Source organism: Ascaphus truei, chromosome 1 (assembly GCF_040206685.1).
Source record: "Ascaphus truei isolate aAscTru1 chromosome 1, aAscTru1.hap1, whole genome shotgun sequence".
NCBI classification, from domain to species: Eukaryota; Metazoa; Chordata; class Amphibia; order Anura; family Ascaphidae; genus Ascaphus; species Ascaphus truei.
In genome coordinates this window covers 35269360-35283733 of record NC_134483.1, presented here as the reverse complement: position 1 = coordinate 35283733, position 14374 = coordinate 35269360, and the positions used below count along the sequence as shown (strand labels likewise).

General features: G+C 45.4%; 1 protein-coding gene across 2 annotated transcripts in view; it reads left to right on the top strand.

Moving 5' to 3' along the window:
* The window catches only part of MYO5B (myosin VB), a 340466-nt gene that overhangs the window by 169265 nt on the left and 156827 nt on the right, over window positions 1–14374 (top strand). For both annotated transcript variants that reach the window (XM_075586196.1, XM_075586185.1), the window contains exon 5: window positions 14066–14222. In XM_075586196.1, coding sequence (XP_075442311.1) covers window positions 14066–14222 — 157 coding nt within the window. The remainder of the gene's footprint in view (window positions 1–14065; window positions 14223–14374) is intronic.

Here is a 14374-nt window from a genome sequence, read left to right as displayed (position 1 = left end):
AATAATTAGTCATATTATCTAAGTAAATAAATGCTCAGCATACCTGAAATCTATGGGCAAAAGCGTTTTTTTCTTTTTTGAGTTAACGGATCTGCGAGAATTTCTACGAGTTTGCAAAAATTGTGCGCTTGAGACATTTTCTCCATACCTCTGGAATTTGTTGAGCCAGAATGAAACGGCTTCGAAACAACCTGGCGGGCACGTCAGAGAAGTGAGAGAGGTACTTACAGAACACGGGACCTGCACACCTGAATTAAACGGGCTCTTTCCGCACGAATAACTATTTCTCACAGCTACTAGAATATACTCCAGAGTTTTAATAGGATAAAGTGGCAGTGCTGCTAGGGAATATTACAACGTATCCCATTATAACTCAGATTACCATCACTGACTTTCTATAGGGTTCAATGGTAGTTCTGGTAGAGAAAATCTCACAGGGGAAGCTGCCGATGCCAACTGTCCCAGTGGTGAAGGGGGACCTGTCGGCATAAACTCAGAAGTTAGGCCCGACAGAAACACAAACACATTTATACTATTAATACAAATGTATTTCTGGGGCGTTCTGCGATCCATATTTGATTATCAATAGAAATTCAAACAATATTTCTAATTAAATACATCTAGGCTCGTTTGTAGGGGCATAAATATCACAAATTGATGTACCAATTGGATCGCAGACACTCCAGTATATATATCCAGCCACTACTGTTCGTGTACAAATCCCTTTGATAAAGTTGCAGTATTGTGACGAAACGCGTCAGGGACGTAAAATTACGACATTACGTCATCACGTTGTCTGCGCGCTTTACGGCCGGAGCATGCAGGATCAGAATTGAGGCCTACTCTGATGACACATTGCGTGGAGGACTTCATTTGATCGCGGAAAAGAACAGACACTGTCGGATGCACAGCACAAGGGTTCCAGTTGGATTCCAATACATCACGAGACGGCCTGCATCGGTGGTGATAATATTGTCACAAATTGCTTATATATCACTTATACTTTGTAAGTGTTTTTAATCCCCCTCACCACCCCTCCCCATTAAACTGTACAGGATCACACTATGGGGCGTGCGCTCTCTGTTTTGTTTTTGTTTATATATATATATATATATATATAAATGCATGTAACCGCTCCAAGCGCCGCCCGCTCAGCGAGCTCAGCGCTAGAGGGGACGCAGCCTAAGGAAGGACAATAAAGAGCTTGCACTTTTATGGAAACTCCTGCCTGAGAGTGAAGGAGGAGGGGAAGGTATTTCTTCTGTGGGTACTTCACCCCATACTGCTGGGGGCTGCAGGAGATGGAGGCGCTGCACCAGTAGAGAAGATGGAGGCACAACCCCAGAAGCCTGTCCTTTTCTACCCCATGTCATCGCGGGAGACTCAGGGCCCCCTGTTGCCAGCAGGTACGCACCACACAGAGACATGTAGCCTGAGCTTTAGACACCCTAGGACACCCTATGTGAGATTGGGTGGGGGATACAGGGCTACATGTGTAATAGTGTTTGTACACAAGAAAGTCGTGTAACTGAGTACCACCTGGTACCATCCCACCTGTACTGTAACCAAATCTCTCTGTGATCTGTCATTTGAAATTGTCCCAGTCGAGGAGTTAGATTGCCAATTACCATGTAAGGAAAGAACTTCACATATATATATTTTTATATTTGAAATTATTTGAAAAACTCTTTCTAACTTTATCATGTTGAAGGTAAAGAGCAGTAATGAGGGAGTTGGTTCTATTTTCATACTGCTTCCTAGCCGGTTGTACAATTCAGCACGGCAAACTATGACCATAACTACTATATTAACAGGGGTGATCTAAGGGACACGGTCCACTGGTCTGTGGTTGGAACGGGACAAAACTAACTCCAGGAGTGTCATACGGGGTGAGGCTGATTTCTATATACACTTCAATTACCAATATCATGAGCAGGATGTTTATTATGAGTATAACACTGTAATAGTCACACGTGAGGGGTGTGTTTAACTTCTGTCTTCAGTCACCCTACAAATGCCGTTTTGCAGGTAGACACACACCCCAGCCACGGTGATGTGGTACCTTTACCTGATTTAAAAAAAACATCTCCTGGATGTTCAAGTTTCATGGAATTGTACAGATGTACAGTATTATTGTGTAAATGTTAATGAGTTAAAGCAGCAATACGGGTTAACTTAAAAATATATATATATATATATATATATATATATATATATACATATATATATATATATATATATATATATATATATAGGTAAACCCCGTTATAACGCGCCTCGTTATACCGCGATTTGGTTATAACGTGGTTTTCCCGTGGCTCCCGTTTAAAAAAAAAAAAAAAACACTGCACACACTCTCACTGCACACACATTGCTCATTGCTCACACTGCACACACTGACACACTGTTCATTGCTCACACTGCACACTGCACACTGCACACACACTGCACACTGCACACACACTGCTCATTGCTCACACTGCACACACTGACACACTGCTCATTGCTCACACTGCACACACACTGCACACTGCACACACACTGCTCATTGCTCACACTGCACACACTGGCTCATTGCTCACACACTGCTCACACTGACACACACTGCACACTGCACTCACACTGACACACACTGCACACTGCACACACACTGCTCACACTGCACACTGCACTCACACTGACACACACACACACACACACACCCCTCCCAATACACATATACATAAATCAGCCTTACCTTGGGGATGATTGGTGAGGCATGTGGCTGCAGGGGAAGGGGGGGCGCTGTGTGCCGGTGGGGGTGGTGCTGCGGTGGAGGGGGATGATGACTGCGGGGGCCCCCGATGCTGCGGGGGCCCGGTGCAGCGCGGGGGGGTATGGGGGGGGTGGCAGGACGACCCTGCGCTACGGCGGGGCCAGGGGGCCCTGTACTGCGGCGGGGGGAAGCCGGACCAGAGGGGCATCCCCCCTCCCATCTCCTGTCCCGCGGTGACAGGGGGAAGCCGAAACCTCAGGGGTATCCCCCCTCCCATCTCCTGTCACGCGGTGACAGGGGAAGCAGAAGCCGGGACCGGAGGAGCATCCCCCCTCCCATCTCCTGTCACGCGGTGACAGGGGGAGCTGAAGCCGGGACCGGAGGGGCATCCCCATCCCATCTCCTGTCCCGCGGTGACAGGGGGAGCTGAAGCCGGGACCGGAGGGGCATCCCCCCTCCCATCTCCTGTCCCGCAGTGACAGGGGGAAGCCGAAGCCGGAGGGGCATCCCCCCTCCCATCTCCTGTCACGCGGTGACAGGGGAAGCAGAAGCCGGGACCGGAGGATCATCCCCCCTCCCATCTCCTGTCACGCGGTGACAGGGGGAGCTGAAGCCGGGACCGGAGGGGCATCCCCATCCCATCTCCTGTCACGTGGTGACAGGGGAAGCAGAAGCAGGGAGTGGAGGGGTATCCCCCCTCCCATCTCCTGTCCCGCGGTGACAGGGGAAGCAGAAGCCGGGACCGGAGGGGCATCCCCCCTCCCATCTCCTGTCCCGCGGTGACAGGGGGAAGCCGGGACCGCGGGGTGAATATGCGCTGATGCGGCGGCCATTTTTTTTACATTAGCGCGACCCCGTTACTAACGCGGTGGTCTCGGGGTGGACCCCGAGGACCGCGTTATAACGGGTTTACCTGTATATATATTTACAGGATTGAAGTAGGGCGTCCCTGGAACTGAACCCAGTTAATTTCAGCTCCGGGGACTCTGTGCTTCCAGAGATTCTTGCCTCCGAAGCGAGTGCTGGTATCTATGCGGAGTTTAAAGGTCCTGGTCACGCGGGCCATTAGGAAGCCACACAGGATGACATCACGGCTTCCTATTGGCCCGCGGGACATTTAAGTCACCATTAGATTAGACACACCGTTTCTCTCCCTGCAGGGACACCAGCACCACTACGGTAACACTGGAAGTAGGGAGTCCCCAGAGCTGAAATTAACACAGTTCAGCTCCGGAGACCCCCTGCTTCAAACCTGTACGAATTTTTTATTAAAAAAAATATATATATATTTAAGTTAACCCGTATTGCTGCTTTAAGAAGAGGATGTCTTCAAAGCATGTTAATTTGGTGGGTAGATTCCACCAGCAATTCCACCTACTCTTTTATTTAAATTTTTACTCCACCCCCCTCTTTTTTTATTTAGGTGGGAAGCAGGGGATCGCAGGACCTGAACCATGATAATTTAAACTCTGGATAACCCCTGAGTTTCTTAGCTACATACGTGGAAATGTAGCGCCAGTTCCATCCACTCAAAGGAATCCAAAATGGTGGCTAATTCTCCCATGTCATCTGCTGCTGCTTCCAATTGGCCCACATGCCGTGCATGTTTAAATAGCCAGGACATACCAACGCTAGTCTTCCTGATATGTTTCTCAGGAAGCAGAGGGTCCCCTGAGCTGAAATGAACGTGACTGAGCTCTGGAGACCACCTGCTTCCCATCTACTGTATATAAATAAAGGTGGGGACCTTGGGGGGGGGGAGTGGAACTTCTGTATTAATGGTCACTGTCCTAGAATATGTACGTGCTCACATCAAGTCTGCCAATTAATTCCGCAGACAAAGATGGAAGGCACCGCAACAAAGTTAATTAAGCAAAGCAAAGCCTGGGATCCAACTCCTGTCACAGTACCCGGGTTCTCTCCCTTGAATCATAATGTGGATTGTGCACAGTCATCATTTCTTAGTGCCATCTTTTTTCAGTGACGGCAAATATCTGGTTATGTTTTCATCGTACATCAAATGTATTCATCTTTAGATGAAGGAGAAACCCACCTAAGTGTAGCTGCTACATCTGTATTTTTGTCCTTTTTGGCCACCTGAACATTTGTCAATTAATCAATTATTAGCCTTCTAAGGGGTACTATGCTGCTCCAAGAAAGAGGACAAGAGCCGATATGCACATATCCATTAAAGTCCGTTACTGTGGGGACTTACCCTACATTAGTTAGGTCATACCTAAACTTGGTGTTACTCATATAATATACACTGTAATAGGGGTCTCTCTCTCTCTTTCGCTCTACTTAAGAAAAAGCTTTATTATGGCGTCTGGATTGCGGTAACGCCAATACTGGCATAAAGTCACATTATTGGAAAATAATGCTACAACATAAAAAAGAACATAAGAACAGTTCAAGAAACTGGCAAAGGATACAATACACAGAGCCTTATAAGACTCCCTCTACATAACACTTTTGTAGTATTGCGAGTGAGAAGTAGGTCGGACGTTGTTTTTGCAAGTACTTAGATTTGAGTGCCATATTAACTCGGAACATAGCGTCCATTCCTGTTTTACGTAACGACCCTATGAGCCCTGATTTAATGGAGGTTTGTGAATGTGGGCCCAAATATGCAAATGGTTATGCATAAGGCGACGGCCCCAGTGTCCGCTCCTGCGCGTGCGCGCGCCTGGCCGCATTGCATGGGTGAAAGCTGCGGTCTCTGCTTGAGCTGCAGGAGGAAAGACAAGATCGCGACGAGGCGTGGCCATGACGTCACGCGGCTGGACCTCCGCCGTGGCGTGGCCAGCGCTCCATCGCCACTAGCAAAGACAAAATTCTTGTCTTTGCATTAATGTGGTCGCGCATCGTGCCGGGGAGCGCTCAGGCATCTACTGGGGCCGGCCTCATAGAGGGCCGTAGCTTCTGTGCGCCGCGCACACCATCGCCGTCGCAGCGTGGACATTGGGGACTTAGAACCTTCTAGTTTTTGGGGCTGAGATGGGAGGGCATTGGGGACTTGCATGGAACATGGTTGATAAAGGTGCACATATCACCTGCCATCTGACCTCTTTAGAGCCTTATTGCTAAACACTTCACATTCTGAACAGCTGTCTTATCTGATAATTACCGACATCTCCTGGGAGGTAATAATAGAAGGGAAGACCTGAGCTATCTGTTTATAGGCACCATATTTCATGGGAATTTTAATGCGTTCTCGTCTTAAACGTAGGTGTAATGAACCATGCTGAACCTGTTTGGAAATCTTCATTTTAAACTAAAGTAGTCACGTCCAATTAAAACAAAACTGCTGGGTTAAAAAGAATAAGTAGATTAATTTTAAAAAACGACAAAGAGAAGCCCTGTGGGTTGTTGGAATAATAGTTCTGCTGTCGTGTTTCTAGTTTATCTTCTTCTGTAATGCTCTTTCTTTTTTTTTGAGGGAGGTAAATTGTATGTTGGCTATAACACTAGTTAATATTGTCCATTGAAGTAAGAAGATACAACCTTGCTTTGTATTGTTGGCTAATTACATTTCCCAAACTGAGACGGAGCTCTGTATAGTAGAGAGGATAGTGTTACATTCGCTATTGTTGCTGCAGTTTATAGTGTATTGGATTAAGTTAAGGTTTTGTGAAATAAGTTTGAAGTTCAAACTCGTTTTCTTGTGTAAGAAAAGCATCGGGTGTCATTATTAAGCTTCAGGACTAATATTCACAGTGGGGAGAAATGGCATTTCTTTTCCAACCACAACATTAGGAACAGATATATCTAGAGGTTGGATCACAGAAATAGACTCACTGCACACAGAGAAAAGATTTGGTAAATGTGGACATCAACAACAAAATGTATACGTCAGTATCCCAGATTTCATCTGTATGGAACTAAAATATAGGGAATGTTGAGAGAAGCGATGACGTTTGAAAGATAAGTTCCACCCCAAATACAAATGTCTCAACGGGTAGTACGAGGAATAACCCCCCTATTCAATATAGCAAGAAGTGAGGCAATACACTGTTATCGATGATTACATATACATTGTTTATTTACACTGTAGGAAGGTATACATTGCTAAGCTTCTCAGCGTATTTAATAGGACCCAGCATGAGGATTGGGGCACACCAAATCCCTGGCATTCTGAATTGTGTTATTCTATGAACACCTACTATGGTTTATAGAAGTGGGCTTTACGTGTAGGTCCCCTTAGTACTAAATGGATTGTGAGGGGCAGGGATGGAACTACAGTAGTCAGCGGTGGGCCCTGGAGCAAGTTAAAAAAAATATAAGGGCCCCCATTGTCCCTTCCCCCTCTCGCCGGGGCCCTACCTGTTGAGTGGGTCCTTACACAGCAGCGGCAGAGGGAGCCCACCTAGTCTGTGATTACGGAACTTGGGCCCGTCTTCTGGTGGTAAGGCCCCGCCCTCCATGTTGGGCTCCGGAGGGGTGTGGTCCTGAATGAGTGTAATGGATCATTGATATCTTTCTTTTTGTTTGGGGGTTTCTGCCAATCCCCGGCAACCACTTTTACTCATCTCTGAGAGACAATTTTTTCACAGATCTCGATCTCGGGAAATTTTAAAACAAAGAGTGATGGTCCCAATATGGTGTTGTAGGCGGTGATGCCTTTTTGGGGACCGACATTAGGGTTCTACATAAGTTAACTTCTAGTGTACAAAGCTTTCAAAACCTAGCAGGTCTCTTCTTTAAAGGGGCTTATTCTGTATACATCGAAGCAGCCAATCGGGCAGTTTTCAGCCAAAATGCCCCATTAAAGTAAAACGGGCAATTTTGTTGGAAAAAAAATACCTGCAACTCCATCTGCCACGAAATTCATGATGTACTTACTGCCAGTGCTGAAGTCGACTGCTCATCTATTTGCACCTATACTTATTGGGGGAAAAATACCCCTGATCGGCTGCTTCAGTTGGATATACTGTAGATTGTAGAACATGCTTTAAGGCCACGATTATGGTGAGCGCGACGGCACGCGCGGCGCGAACAACACACAGCGCCTCCATCAGGGTGGTCATAGTGCGTGCGACTGATGAAGAGCGACCGTGTGGCAGATTTTAGAAAGGACCAATTATTTCGTTGTTTTTCGCGCCACGTGAGCAGTTCAGCCAATGAGGGCGAACCAGCCTTGTGACATCAGAGCCACGCTTCCCCATCGCCTCGGATCACAGTGCAGGGATCACTCGCGCGACAGGCGCGCGCACCTACTATAAACGCAGCCTAAGTGTGTTGACACAATTCTACGCTTCTCCAGGACCAATATGGCTACTAGAACTTGGAACTGCTATAAGGGATTAAATGAGTGCATGGCTCAGTATGACATTGAAGTTCTAGGAACGTCACCACAAAGTCTCTCCAGCTGTAGACTTTACGATACAGTAAGTACATTGACGTGAATGGGTTTACTGAGCATGCTTTTTGATGGGACCCATACTGTATATCTGACCTTAAACCAAGGTGTGTGTGTGTGTGTGTGTGTTTTCTAAATACCGTGTTGATGCCCATATGCTTCTATTTGTTACAAAGGAAGCGACTGGGATAAACCAGCTTCAATTAAAAACTCCAGTGACATGAATGCACATGGTTATAATTATTCCACTCTAATGCACTTAAATGATCATCTTGAAAAGAATGGCATTCTCTCTGTAATGAGGCTTTTATTTCTGCACTTATTTGAAGCGAGTGGGAAACTTGTTGTGTGTTTGTGGGGAATATGGGTACATTCAAGAGATGCATAAACTACATAATCTCAATGCATTGAGTTAAACTCCCTATAAAAGATGCAATTAGCAAAACATTATGATTTTGCGGGTAGTAAAGAGAAGCACTGTTGTATACATAATATTCCCAAAATTGGATTATTTTGTGAATTACATCATAAAAATAAATATATCACCACAAATCATTAGTAGCATACAGTACAGTATGTTGGTATGTCAGTATTCTTGTTCTTACATTGGACACATGTTTTCTTAGTATTTGTATAGCGTGCATCGTGTTTATACATACAAAGGCATTAAGAATTGTTTGCTTCTTCTTGCATTTTTCTTTTATGCCAAGAGATACTTGAGACAATGTTGTCACATTTAGGGGAGCAGATCATTTCCATACGCACGCAGCCGCCAAGATCCAATCTTTGCCTCTAACTCCACCCCCGGCGTCATTCTGTTCTATGTCGACACCCGCACCGCACTACACATAGGTTTTATACATTGGCGCATGGAGACACACTAACTTGCTATTCTTCTGTGCGTCTGTTTTACGCCAGAGTTACTTATTGCGCTGCTTTATACAGTACGTAACCCCCGCAGTTGTTTGAAGTTAACACATAGGTAACCCTTCGGGGTGATCACTTAGTAGTGGGCAGAAAAGCCCATGTAGAAAAACACCAATATATTCATTTAATATTGGCCCAAGAAAACCTACATAGTGTCAATGCATTTGCCATTGTGACTTTCAATGCTAACACAATTGTATCTGAGCGAGGCAGCTATGAGGCTCTGTGGTATGTTCTGTGGGTGGGGGCTGTTTATCATGAATGAAGTTATTTTGCACCAGCCTTGCAGCCAGGAAACTGAGACACGCATACATCCCCCCAGAGTTTTACATTTTAACCCCATCTGTAGATGTATGCAGTTTTACTGTACTAAGGTAATTGATGTTTTCAGATCTACGCAGCTGACTTTAAACAGATCAGTAGCTCAATTAAGATTATTCAGTGATACTGTGCACCTCTGAAACCTCCGCTAGGAACATTGTATTTTTGCTGATATAGCAATGAATTATGTTGAGAGAACATTTTTTCCCCTGTTACACAAGTGAAAACAATGCAGTGAATAGTGATATTAAGTTAGTTTATGCACTTTTAGTTATCGCAGCTCCTTCTCCACAGAATAATTCTAACACCAAGTGCTTCAACTCTGTCTCGGTGCAACGTGTGGTCTTTACATGCCCAGTAATGACCATGTGAAGGATCCTTGCATGTTGGAACAGGACTGTATGATTGGCATTACGGTTAGTCTGCGGGGTCGACAACTCTAGTTATCTAAATATTCCAGACTGATTCCTTGGACTCCGATCTAGAAGTTGGAAGTGTGCAGTTAAATGACTATTCGATTGTTATTGCAGTATGTTCACTTTCATTGGGACATAATAGTGCTTATAAATCCTGACGAATACTCGCTTATCTCCGGCTAAGTAACTCCTCTCTGACAAATAGCGAGAGAGAGCCCAGGCATGCCCATCATATACACAACTTGGAAGTTAATATTCTGCAAATAATACATGCAATATACTCTGCAAGACAGATTCAATGGAGCAATACTACAATTAGATTTCCAGTTGGTTCAACACAAATACACACAGGAAAATAAAACGCTATCTAATTTGAATACTTGTTTTGTCAGTCTCGTTCTTTTTCAATTCACTTGAGCAAGGCTACAAACACTTCCCGGAAATAGGTCATAATGCATTCTTTAGGCAGTTGTGTCACTTCTTGTTGAATGGGTAAGTTGGTGGACAGTCCTATTGTACTGCAGAGGGGACTGGCCTTATGGTTATACAGATTATCCTGACATATTTCAATGTGTATTAAATCGGGGTTTGGTCTCCAAGCAGACTTCATTACTGCACAAGTCAAGCGGAATTAGCAGGCATCCATTATGCTTTTGAGCCTTTGATCTTCTAACCACTGCTAATAGACTGATGACATGTGTTGCCCTACTTTCAATCGGGATGGTTTAGCAGGTCACAATCCACATGTCTGAACCTGCTTTGAGACAATGACATGGAGCCATTGAGTTGGGAAATGGGTACCATGGTGACATGAAATTAAAATGTGCCTTGACTATTGGACTGTAACAACACAAATCTCCGGCAGCCCAGATATGAATCTGAGTGAGCAAGCTACTTCACCAAGCTGTTTCTATAGTGCTGCAAATATTGATGGGGGTTTGAAGACCCTGTTGTCTTCTTATTAATTAGACTGGAGTTTTCACTTACAAACTGGTAAATTGAACAATTCACAGTTTTTAAACCAGTCTAGGGCAGCGGTGGGCAACTCCAGTCCTCGAGAGCTACCAAGAGGTCAGCTTTTCGGGATATCCCTGCTTCAACACAGGTGGCTCACTCAGTGGCCTGTGCTGAAGCAGGACTATCCTGAAAATGTGACCTGTTGTTAGCTCTTGAGGACTGGAGTTGGCAACTCCTGGTCTAGGGTAACCAAAAATCAGCAGAAGTCTATATTTTACTTGGAATAAATGACTTCTAAATTTGCACATTTTCTGGTGACTTTCGGGTATCTTGGCAGTTCCAGCTGCAAGTTTTGTCAATACTTGTACTCTTGGCATAATGCGATACCACATCAAACATTCATCTCTGCTGAAATCTGAAAACAAGAAAGGAAGGTTTCCTGAAAGATTCTCAGATCTCGGATACTTTTCACCATCACACAGTTTTTCCAATAGTTTCGCCCTCGCGTTCGTGAAATAAACCAGGCCATTGTGCATGTCTAGCTGTATCTCTGTGACCGCATGCAGTTATAGCTCTCCCATCACGCCTGCGTGGGGATAGACACCCCCTCATAGGGCATGGCTAAGTGTTCTTATTCAGCTCTAACTTTTAGCTGTGTTTTATAGTAATTTTCCAAATTAGACATCTCGGTTACTCCTTCATTATTAATGCTGGTTATGCTAAAAATATCACAATTGTTCACATTAGAAACATAATTTTCTACACGTGTTAGTAGAATCATAAAAAAAAACCTACAGGCGCGGTTTATGACTTCTGAAATGAGCTCCCTGGGCATCTTGTTATCAAGCCCTAAATCGCAAGGCCATTTAGTGTAAAGTTCATCAGGTGTATATATCAATTCAACTACAAGTGTGATTTGCTGTTGTGCCAAATATAAGAAACCGTTCCTTCCACATAGTGCAGGTTGTTACCAGTCGGCAAAGTTTATGCCACATTGTTAATCCACAATTAATAATGGGAGAAAACAAATGACATACTTCCATGCAGAATTGGACACATACTTGTATTATGTAACTCCTCCCTAATTCCTCCTACTGACACTTCCCAGGTAGCAAGCTGTGCGCACAGGGTAAGGCTAGTCCTTAACACCATGACACACGCTCCAATATTGCCTAAATCCATAGACCCCTTATGCGTTCCGACCGTGCTCTTTTCTTGTCGTAGCGCAGAGCAGCGATGACATCCAGTGGCTAATAAGGCACATAACTGTTGCACATTTAAGGTGGTATATTCCAGCCATTCACTCTTGACTGATTCCCTCGGAAACACCTCTGGGTGATGGGAACCCAGAGTCTCCAGATGCTTGTGGGATGTGCGGTTGTTATAGCCCCGTAGGGTTCTTATCACAAACTGCACCCAGATGCACCAGCCTTGTCCCTCATTGGTCTTATGAAGAATCTTTATGGAAACCTGCTCCCTTGGGTTATAATCACAGACTATGTGTGAGCCGCTCAGTGGAAGTGGCTCTCGGGGTTAACCCCTGTGCTGCCACAGGGCTCAGCAACTCATTGCGAAGAGCTGCTGGTCTCCATGAGAGCAAAGGTGTTGAAGGGGAAGTTGTGGTGCCGATTAAGATCTAATCGAGTGACTCACATTAGATATACAAATCGGGCAAAAGAATGAGTTTGAAATCCTTTTTGAAACCTTATCCTGTATAGACGTTTGTCTGCATTGTAATCTGAAGCGTACTTCTATTTTCCAATCCTTCCTCTTTTTTTCTCGGCGAGAACAAGAATACATTTGTTTCGGGTGCCCACTTTAATGTTAAAACAAAGAAAACGTTTAAGATTTTACAAATGATTTACAATACTTTATATGTGACGCATTCACTTTTTAAGTTGCTGGTTATGAGGACAGGGCTTCCTGTTGGTGGGCAGAGCCAGGCTGGTCCTGGACTTGTTTTTTCTCATGATGAAGTGTATGTTGTTAACAGTAGAAGGGGGTTGTCCCCAGACCTGTAAGTAGCACGCTTCACCTCCATCGGATAACATACAAAACAACAATGCCCCTTCAAGCAGTGTGGATTAACCCTTTGAGTGACAGTGGGCCCCCTGGGACCAGAGTACCACAGCCCCCTGATCACATGACCACTTGGGGAAGTGGTCACGTGATCGCTTCTGTCACTGATGGTGGAAGAGAAGGGGAGGAGCCACCCCCCTAATGCGATCGGCATTAGCAAAGCGAGCAGAAGTTTTGGACGTGGCTTCTGTACTATGTCATGGGCAGCGACCCTAGGTAGCTGTTGCTGCCGCCCCCTCTTCCTTCTGAACCGCAGCATCAAATGACTCAGAGGATGTCACCAACGTGACGTCGCACGGCGGTGCGTGCCATGGTAACGGGCCAACATTGCGTCATTTGATGCTGCGACGCCACTTTGCCATGTCAACGAGACGCCATGTGATGTCATATTGGTGACGTCCGCTGCGGTTCAGGAGGATGATGAGGGCGGAAGGTAAGGAGGCGGCCGCCACAGCTAAGTGCCTTCCTATCAGGCCAGATAGGCCCGAGAGCGTTGCATATGGGGGCGGACATTTTTGCCGTCCCCAAATTTTGCCGCCCTGGCCTAATGGGAAATCCGCCACTGGTCATGGGGCATTGAGCGTGGCAGAGCCCAGGACGTGGTATGTCCTGGGGAGCCCAAAGGGTTAAAGTAGCAGTTCCCTCACATGTTGCTGTTATAGTACAGCACCCGTTCCCTAGGCAATTATATTGAGTTATTTTGGGGAAATTAAAAATGACGTGTAGTTATTAGTATTTTGATTTTATTAAATGCCTGGGGATCGCGTGAGGCCCCTGCAACTCTAAACTTACCTTGTCTCTGCCGGCGTCAGGACTCGTGTCCATGGCAACGCGGCGTCAAATGAAGCAGCGTGGGCATATGACGTCACACGCGTCAAATGACGTTGCGGGTCGCGAGGTGAGGGGGGGGGCGGCACACCACCGGAGGTGAAGAGGCAGAGGGGGCGCAGCAAAAAAAGTTTGAGCGCCCCTGAATTATGCAACTATGTAAAACACTTGGATCAGCAGTTTCAAAAGAAAAACCCAGACAAACCTAAGTTTGGGTTGAGCATCTTTTGCGTTAGCGCCCTCCCCCCCCCCTTATACAATATGAAGAGAATCATGGTGGCACACAGTTAACAATTCACCACTGTCAGTTCAATATTCGTTTACTATGCCTTGCACTGCGTTTATTGTATTAAATAGGGTCCTTATAGTATAAATAATGTGATACGAAGATGTCATTAAGTGAGCTGGATGCTTGTCTTACAGGGATGAGAAGAACCAGTCCATCATTGTAAGCGGAGAGTCCGGAGCAGGAAAAACAGTCTCTGCCAAATATGCCATGCGCTACTTTGCCACAGTGGGAGGCTCGGCCAGCGAAACTAATGTCGAAGAGAAGGTCCTGGCATCTAGTCCCATAATGGAGGTAAAACAATGACATTTACACGGATTAACTTTCCCTTCTCAGTTTGGTCGAATTACTATACAGTAAATAGTTCAGTTCATATAATTGTACACGTAGGGGACTATGCATCAACGCAGAAGCTCAGCTCTGTGTGTATTATACGGAAAACCCCT